Here is a 9,681-nt window from a genome sequence, read left to right on the forward strand (position 1 = left end):
GGAATGGAAAAATTATTTGAGTTTACAACAAAACTAAATGGCCATTCGACACCCAACATGAGATAGATCCCTATTTAAAGAAGAACAGCTTGTTGCTCATTCTATTAATTTCAGATATCAAAAGATCGAGCATATGAGGCACATATAGATCGAAGAAGAGTAAAATTTGTGACCTTGATCATCCTGGAACTAAAAAAGATGTAAAATTTGAATAGCTTCTCAAAAAATAATCTTTATTTATATCCTAAGATTGTTCAATATCACAAAACACCAAAAATATGCCCTGTAGAGAAGACGAAAGGTGGGATCTTTGAAGCCATCTCGGTGAGCTTCTCTCATCGAAATGAGAGAATATGGATGAGAAAAAGGGGTTAGAGTTGAAAGCTGAACTGGACCGCTCATTTTCCATGCAGATCCTCTCTTCAGAGTCTCCAGCTTCACTTGCTTTTCTTTACTGTAAATGGTGTATTGGTGCTCCAACTACATGGGCATAAAAAAATTGTGCATTGCCACCAAAATGATCATTTCTTGATGCCTGCATTTCTTCTTCATTTCCTTCCTTTGTTTCTTGTATTGCAATTCTGAACAATCATCTTAAAATCATAATCATAAAAAAAATCACCAATTTTACGAAATCCACAGTCAACTCCTTCAAAGTTTGTGGTGTCATTGCTCAAAATATTGTCTTAAGATTGTAGAAACTAGAGAATGAAAAAGTAAGAAAGGAATACGACGTCATTTTTCTTAAGACAATATTTGCTTCCAGGACTTGTGTGTAAAAGGGATAAGCAAATTTGTCTCCAAGATACGATGGAGCCCAAAAAAATTTGTTTGTTTGATAGCATTTTGCACTACCAATATCAAGCCAGAAAACTCTAAGAATTTGGCTATGATGACAAGACTAAAAAGAGACAAAATTTGAGAAGGAAAGAATGAATGTGTTGCCATCCATTTTTCTGCAGTAAAGAGGCCATTTTTTAGTGTTCTTGGTGTCTCTTCAAACAATCACAATACTTGTTGGAATAGTCATTACTTTTCAGACGGTAAAGTCACCTCCTTTTAGCCTAAAGAATCATGTCTTTTCATATAACTATCATTTAAGTCTGTTTAAAGAGACATTTCTAAAATTGCTGCTATAAATATGCACTAGTTCTCTTCATGATTGTTTTGATCTTTATAGGTTTGGGTTTGCTCTTTTTCCTTGTTGCTATCTTCATAGGTTGTTTGGTTTTTTTTAATTAATTTTTTATTTTAATATGGAAAGGTGAAAGAAATCCATCCAAAAATATTCATCTAGCAAAAACCTATAAAAAAGAACAACAAGAACACATGATTTAAACAGTAAAAATCATCCAAAAGCATTGGATATGTGTTCTATTTCTGGTCAACCAATCAAGTTCAACGCGACTCCATCTGTTTTTTTTGAACCAATTCTCTTATATATACTTCTTTCTGTTAAATTATTAGCCATGGGCTAGAGGCAACGCTAAACTCGCTAACTCGTTATTAAATCGGGCGGGTCGAACCGGATGGTCCAGTCTTGGACCGGGTTCGGATGAGATCCGAGTCCACAATCTCTAGTATTGACTCAGCCTATATCCCCTTCCGAGTCAACGCGCGAGAACGAGAATCAGCGGCGATCGAGATGGAGGCCCCCCGAGGGGATGGAGCGCGGTAGGGCAAGAAAACCTCCGATTCTGAGCCAAATCTTCTCTCAGGTAGTTACAAAAATCTCATCTTTTTGAGAATTTCTATGATCTTTGAGTAGTCCGCTTCTTCTTCCTTTCGTTTAATTTGGTTCGGTTTTGGGAGTAGTTTCCATCTCTTTTTTCTTCTAGGGTTTCGTTTTACTTGATGTTCTTGGTTTAGGTTTTGCTTTCGTTGAATTGGGGATCAGGGGTCTCTAGTTTTGGAATTTAGAATGATGGTTGTCGGAGGTTTGGATTTCTGGGAGAGATTTGAAGGATTGGAAGCTACTTTTGGTGCTAGTGGATCTAGATGGCATGGGTGGAGAGTTGCAGTGGGATTTTGTTGGTAGCACCAGTTGAGGATTTGTCTATTAAAGATCGGGGCTTGCAAGTGGCTTTGTGGACTGTCATCACCATAGATTCGATCACAGTTTAGTCGGATTTGCGATTAGGGTTTTGTTGTTCTGAATTCCGTAACGAAAATTTTTTCAAAGGTTTAAATTTTAAGGGAAATGTATAATTTAAAGCTTCTCTTAGAGTCCAATTCATATAAATAAAGGGTTGTGCAGATCATAGTACAAATTGGGGATTTAGGACCTGCTGCAAATTGGAGCACATGACTGGGTCTTCTTATAGTGTTATCGAAATAACTGCATTCAGTGTTGGGAGAACACCTACCTGGCCCAATCAGCTCTTGTGGGTCAGAATTTGGGAAATCCAGATATTCAATTTAGAAGAATAAAGCAACACTTTTAATATCTAGCTGCAGTTGAGTTGTAACAGTGTAGCTAGATAAAGGAGTATATGACGAGAGCTTGAGCTCAAGCTTGCAGGATAAGATCACCATGTAATGGAATTTATACTTATACAAGATGTGGATGTCTTGTTTGGTGGGTCATGGAATGACAAATTTCAAATGGGTACATATTGCCAGAGTTAAAGATACGTGAATAGGAGTGACAATAATCATACAGGATACCTAGGATAGGGACTTTGTCATGGGAACAAGCCTCTGCTAGTGATAAACTTTAAATCCATATAATTTTTGACTTTTTCAGTGCACTAACAGCTCAAATGCTAGAGGAGACTCTTTGGTTAAGGTTATTTGAGAATGATTTACTATTGGTTGATGAGAGTATTGGAAGAAGTGCATATGGACTTGAATTATGAATAGAATTTTAGAGAATAAAGGTTCACAAATTCTTATTTGGATGAAACTAGGGTGGGCATTGGCATAATGGTAAGGTTACGCCATTGTGACCTATGTGTCATGGGTTCAAGGCACAAAAATAGCCTATTTGCGCGCGGCCGGGGGGTGGGGGGGCAGAAGGGATGCAAGGCTTCATACATTTAACTCTCCTCAAACTCGGCAGAGGAAGGAGCCTTGTCCATCGGGATGGCCTTTTTTAAATTCTTTTTTGGACCAAAAACATATTTTATGGAGTGCTAGAGTAGGAAAGTGGATGGGCCTGGAAATTTAAGGATTTAATGGACGACTGGTAAAGATCATGCTATGTAAATTAGACCTTAATGCATGAACAAATTGAAAAGTTATGATATTTGCAACCACCATTCTCCAAAGTGTATGCTTCTCCATTAAACTGAACTACCACCACAATTTGCCCTAGGAAGAATAGTTAAGAGGGATACACTCCCTTGGAAAGAGATTTGCACGTTAACTCATCAATATTTGTCCTCCGAAAATAGCTGAAGCCTTTGAAAGCAAAGCTATATGATGCTAATGGTTTACCGGTGCATGATCATTCTTTTCCAGATTTGCATTATCAATTTTAATAACTGTATTTGTTGATCATATTAATGTCTTGAGTGTAATTTGGTTTGCCTCCATCATCATCTCACTCAATGAATGGTGCGTTCTTCATAATGGTCATAATTGGCAGCAGTCTTTTGTAAGAATGTTTCACTCAGTCTGCTTCCAATAAAAAAATAAATAAATTCCAGTTCAGCTGTATAATGATTATACAATGTCAGCTAGTTATGTACTTGCACAGAAATATTCTTGTTGGTAGGTATCTACAATAGTTACTTTACGTTCCTCTGAGTTTTTAAGTTACACTCAAATGGACTTAATAAGGCTCTTTGGTTCCTTTGTGTTTTATGCATGCTTAATAGAAAATCGATCACATCTGAATTACTGACCTGAAGCAGTGAACATAAGAACATTAATGGACTATATTAATTTAGTTTTCGACTTTTTTGAAATTGCAGTTTGTCAGAAGGCTGTAAATTTCCATGCTGTTCAACATGTTCCATTTTTATCCTTTGTTATCTTCCATTGTTTCTACTGAGGACTTGTGTTTCTTTTGGCACATTTCACATTGATTATGTCTGTCAGTTAAAACAGGTTTAAGTGAGAGTTTTCAGCTTTGCTCAAGGGTTTTCAGCTTTGTAAGAATGTTTCACTTAGTCCGCTTCCAATCAAAATATAAATAAATTCCAGTTCAGCTGTATAATGATTATACAATGTCAGCTAGTTATGTACTTGCACAGAAATATTCTTGTTGGTAGGTATCTGCAATAGTTACTTTACGTTCCTCTGTTTTTAAGTTACACTCAAATGGACTTAATAAGGTTCTTTGGTTCCTTTATGTTTTATACATGCTTAATAGAAAATCGATCGCATATGAATTACTGACCTGAAGCAGTGAATATAAGAACATTAATGGACTATATTAATTTAGTTTTTGACTTTTTTGAAATTGCAGTTTGTCAGGAGGCTGTAAATTTCCATGCTGTTCAACATGTTCCATTTTTATCCTTTGTTATCTTCCGTTGTTTCTGCCGAGGACTTGTGTTTCTTTTGGCACATTTTGGATTGATTATGTTTGTCAGTTAAAGCAGGTTTAAGTGAGAGTTTTCAGCTTTGCTCAAGGGTTTTGTTTGGAGAATATACCTGTTTCTTGGCTCCCGGATTTGCAAAGTGGAGGTGTTATTCATCAAGGAATCTGCAATAGTAGAAATACCAGAATATCAACCAAGCAAAGTACAATACACAAGAAGCAAGGAACTGGTGATTTTTCAGGCTGTATGAATTTTTTTCAACTTCCACTATATTGAGGTCTTTTTGTGGATATCTCCACCTTAGAGATCTTAGTATATATATTGCTGGATGGCTTCAGGTCAGGGCATGGTTCACCTTGACATTTCACTTGTGAAGTCTTGATGTCAAAACAATATTACGCTCATCTTAAAATCTCCACAACACTACATAATATTTGTGATGGATTAATCTGGCAGAAAGTTGGCATGAACTGGAGCAGGTAAACTTTTGTATCATGTTTTCTTGCATAAATTTACTTTCACTAATTATGATATGCAGAATTTAACCAACCAATTAAAGGTGGCTAAATTTGTACATCAAGCAATGGAGCTTCTTCTCTTACTTCTGTTTCATGTTTTGCTTCTCACTTTTAGGATGCAAATGACATTTATAAACCAAAAATCATAATATCTAAGTTTTATTTCTAGTCCCCAATGTAATACCCAACACATGAACACTGGTATGACGCTCAGACATGGAGATGGACACTGGTATGACACTCAGATATGGCTCCACGAGGAGAAATTCATAGGTATTGAAAGGATCAGACATGAACATGCAGCCGCACCCAGCACATGAACCCGAGTCCATGTAGTATAGCTCTTTCCTCTCTGTTTAGCAATCCAGATACTTTTCAGTATACACAGTTGCATATTCCTTGACAAACCATACATGAATTAAATGTTAGTAGCATCAGAAGAGTTACAGTGAGAGTCGTGGATGGATGTTTCACATAATCAAAACATATATATTTCATGGTACTTAATACTATATATGTGTGTGTGCTGGCCCGAATACACAATGTCTCAACATTCTTCTTCCTTCTTTTTAGTCTTACAATAACTCATGAGTAGGAAAAATGTTTTCTGTTCTTTTTTCTCCTGGCTTGCTGCCAAGATCTTTATGAGGATGCTGTTAATGACAAATTTCTCAAAAATTACTAGTGATGTCAGGAAAACATCTCTTCTTGATTCGAGTTTTATCGTAGGTGTACTCTTTTTTCCAATTTTGTAGAAGCTAGATCATAGGGTGCAAAAGGCTGAAGCTGTTGTGCTACATGCTTAATGGTTGAAGAGATGGTTCCGCTTCGTTCAACAGGGCTTACCGACCCTGGATGGGAACATGGTGTTGCTCAAGATGAGAGGAAGAAAAAGGTAAAGTGCAATTACTGTGGGAAAATAGTAAGCGGGGGAATATACAGATTGAAGCAGCATTTGGCTAGAATTTCTGGTGAAGTTACATACTGTAAAAAGGCTCCTGAAGAGGTGTATATGAAAATGAAAGAAAATCTTGAAGGATACAGGGCTAGCAAAAAACGACAATCAGAGGATGAAGAGCAATCTTTTGATTTACATTCAAATGATAACAACGAAGAGGATGAAGAACCTGTTGGTTATAGACGCAAGGGAAGGCAGATCGGAAATGATCAAAGCTTGGTCACATTTATAACCCCACTACGGTCATTAGGGTATGTTGACCCAGGATGGGAACATGGTGTTGCTCAAGATGAGAAGAAAAAGAAGGTAAAATGCAATTATTGTGAGAAAATAGTTAGTGGGGGTATAAACCGGTTCAAACAGCATTTAGCTAGAATTCCTGGGGAAGTTGCATACTGTAAGATGGCTCCTGAGGAAGTATATCTTAAAATGAAAGAAAATATGAAATGGCATCGCACAGGAAGGAGAAGAAGGCCTGAAGCCAAAGAACTTGCGGTGTTCTATATGCATCCAGACAATGATGTGGAAGAAGGGATTGCAAATGGTAAAAACAAAGCAAATCGTATGATTGGTGATCAAGATGTTTCTTGTAGTAAAACCATAAGAAAAAGATCTAAAGGGAGGTCACTGGAAAGTGGTACAAGTGATACTGAGCGACAACAGAAACAGATGAATTTGGATGCTGTAATTGCAAAGACACAGAAAAGCCAGGTCCCATTATTGTACAAGCAATCAAAACAAAAGGCAGGGTCTGAAAAAAAGAGCCGTAAAGAAGTAATCTCCGCAATCTGCAAATTTTTCTATTATGCTGCAATACCTTTCAATGTCGCAGATTCTCCATACTTTCACAAGATGCTCGATTTGGTTGGTCAATATGGACATGGATTAAAAAGCCCTACAACCAGATTAATTTCTGGTCGATGCCTGCAGGATGAAGTTGGAAGTATTAAAGAATATCTTGTAGAAATCAAGGCTTCTTGGGCTACAACTGGGTGTACAATTATCGCAGATAGTTGGAAAGATGTGCATGGAAAGACAATAATCAATTTCTTGGTATCTTGCCCTAGAGGGACATACTTCATTTCCTCGATTGATGCATCTGATATAATCAAAGATGTTACAAGTCTTTTTAGCCTCTTGGACAAAGTTGTGGGGGAGGTAGGCGAGGGCAATGTTGTACAGGTACTCAACTCGTTTTCTTTCAATTTCTTAAGTTTTTGGCCGATCACGTACATTATAGAGTGAAATCTTTATTCCAAATTTGAGCTTTTTTTTTTGAATAATTCATTAAACTTTGATGGTAATTACTTGGTAGCATGTATATTGCAGGTAATCACAGAAAATACTGCAAACTATAAAGCTGCTGGGAAGATGCTAGAGGAGAAGAAGAGAAGTTTATTTTGGACGCCCTGTGCTGCCTACTGCATTGATCAAATTCTTGAGGATTTTGTGGAGATAAAATGGGTCAGAGAGTGCATTGACAAAGCCCAACAAATTGCTAAATTTATTTATAACCGCATGTGGTTGTTGAACCTCATGAAAAAGGAATTTACAGCTGGAAAGGAACTTCTTAGACCAGCTGTTACAAAGTTCGCAACCAGCTTTCTTACTTTACAAAGCTTGCTGGATCATAGGGCTGCTCTCAGAAGAATGTTCCAATCGAATAAATGGATTTCGTCCCAATTAGGAAAATCAGATGAGGGCAAAGAAGTTGAAAAAATTGTCTTCAACTCCACATTCTGGAAGAAGATGCAATATGTAAAAAAATCTGTTGATCCTGTTGTACAGATGCTTAAAAAAGTTGATAGCAATGAAGGCTTGTCCATGCCATCTATTTATAATGACATCTACCGAGCTAAGCTTGCTATTAAAGCCATCCATGGTGATGATGAACGAAAATATGGTCCCTTCTGGAGTGTAATAGACAACCATTGGAGTGCTGTTTTTCACCATCCTCTATATGTTGCAGCTTACTTCCTTAATCCATCATACCATTATCGTCCAGATTTCATGGCGGTAAGATTGTAGCATTGCATGTTTAAATCCTATGAGTACAATGTTTGTATTCTAATTATGAATTGTTATTTTCTAATTGTAGCAACCAGAGGTGATCCGAGGTCTAAATGAATGCATTACTCGACTGGAACCAGATAATGGAAGAAGAGTTTCTGCTGCTTCGCAGGTACTCTCTGTCCGACTTAAATCAGTTTTTAATCGTTATATCATGATAACCTGTAAATTTTCTAACATATTCTTTTCTTAATATTTCCTGTGATCTCATGTTGTTCATCCTAGATTTCTGATTTTGATTTTGCTAAAGCTGATTTTGGAACTGAACTGGCTTTGAGTACAAGAATGGAGCTGCATCCAGGTGATAATTCCTATGATCAGCACCCGAAACTATATGGCTTATAAACTGTATAGCCTTGTGCATGCTTTGTCAGATGCCGCTGTTGTCTTATTGTTGATGGTAGAATGGAGTGTTGAACCATTGCTTCTTTTTCTTTTTCTTCCTTTTATTGACAGCTGCATGGTGGCAACAACATGGGATAAATTGTCTTGAATTGCAACGAATTGCCATTCGGATATTGAGCCAGACATGCACGTCCTTTGGTTGTGAGCACCATTGGAGTATATTTGATCAAATTCATAGTACAAGGCATAACCGCTTGGCTCAGAAAAGATTAAATGATTTTGCTTATGTCCATTACAACTTGCGTCTTCGAGAGCGGCAATTAAAGAGAACTACTGATGACTCCATATCTCTTGACAGCGGCATGCTAGAGAGCTTACTAGATAATTGGGTTGTTGAGTCTGAGAAGCCATCTTTGCAAGAAGATGAGGTACCAGTTATATTTATCTTTTACCTTTTGCTGTGCTTATTTTTTTCGCTTGATTATTAACTGAATCAAGTTGCTCTCTTGTGAATATAGGAGATTCTTTATAATGAGGCGGAGCAAGGAGAGGCATATGAAAATGAGGTGAATGAGAATGAGGAGTCAGATATAGCGTCAAGGAAAGCTCATACAGAAATTGCAGCATTTACCGAAATAGTTGAGCCATTAGAGGTTCATCCTGCCACTATGGGTGCTACAGCTGATGAAGATGATGCTGATCTTGATTTCCTGGAGGATGATTTGAGTGATTAGTCAATGTTTTTGGCTCATTACTTCTAAATGAATTGTCTTAGAAAAGGAGCTTCACAGTAACCAGTTATTAGTTGTAAATTAATTGTCTTAGAAGAAGAGCTTCGAGGAACCAGTTTTTGCTTGTTTTAATTGTTCTGCAAATGAGTCCGCTGATGTAATTTGTCATGTAATTTGTGAGTAAAAAAGTAAAATATTCATCAAAATAAATTGAAGTATCTGTGCCTGTCACTGTCTTCGTATCTTTTTCTGTTTTAGATGGTCAATTGGGAGATATTGCAGCTTCACCGCTCTTAGCACATCCTCCTTGTGTGCTTTGACCTCAAAATTGAGCCTATAGGTAGCATCTTCATAACCCAACTTTCAGTGTGTTTGCTGTATGTTGAAGATAAAAGGTCGCTAATATATCATCTACTTTGAGAAAGGTCATTACTTAAAACAGAGATGGTAATAATTTAATTACTTGACACAGCATGCACCATATACTGTAAAATTGGCCGACTCAGAAGACAACAGGTATTTACAGAGAGGAAGAAAAAAAGCTGCAGTCCCTCTAAGAGGTGAATGGT

At 37.2% G+C, this 9,681-nt stretch overlaps 1 protein-coding gene across 14 annotated transcripts; it reads left to right on the forward strand.

Annotated features, from left to right (window-relative positions):
* The first annotated feature begins 1,465 nt into the window (after positions 1-1,465).
* LOC103697008 lies at positions 1,466-9,354 on the forward strand. 14 transcript variants are annotated; one of them, XM_039123853.1, is made up of 9 exons: positions 1,466-1,718; positions 4,415-4,734; positions 4,829-4,969; positions 5,764-7,148; positions 7,296-7,982; positions 8,065-8,148; positions 8,262-8,337; positions 8,493-8,815; positions 8,900-9,354. In XM_039123853.1, the coding sequence occupies exons 4-9, from the start codon at positions 5,814-5,816 to the stop codon at positions 9,113-9,115; spliced, it is 2,721 nt and encodes a 906-aa protein (XP_038979781.1). In that variant the 5' UTR covers positions 1,466-1,718; positions 4,415-4,734; positions 4,829-4,969; positions 5,764-5,813; the 3' UTR covers positions 9,116-9,354. The 14 variants fall into 14 exon arrangements, with proteins under 14 accessions (XP_038979781.1, XP_038979822.1, XP_038979797.1 ...); XM_039123894.1 differs by having other exon boundaries at positions 5,848-7,148; XM_039123869.1 differs by having other exon boundaries at positions 4,415-4,719; positions 5,738-7,148.
* Positions 9,355-9,681: the final 327 nt, after the last annotated feature.

Source organism: Phoenix dactylifera, chromosome 1, assembly GCF_009389715.1.
Source record: "Phoenix dactylifera cultivar Barhee BC4 chromosome 1, palm_55x_up_171113_PBpolish2nd_filt_p, whole genome shotgun sequence".
NCBI classification, from domain to species: domain Eukaryota; kingdom Viridiplantae; phylum Streptophyta; class Magnoliopsida; order Arecales; family Arecaceae; genus Phoenix; species Phoenix dactylifera.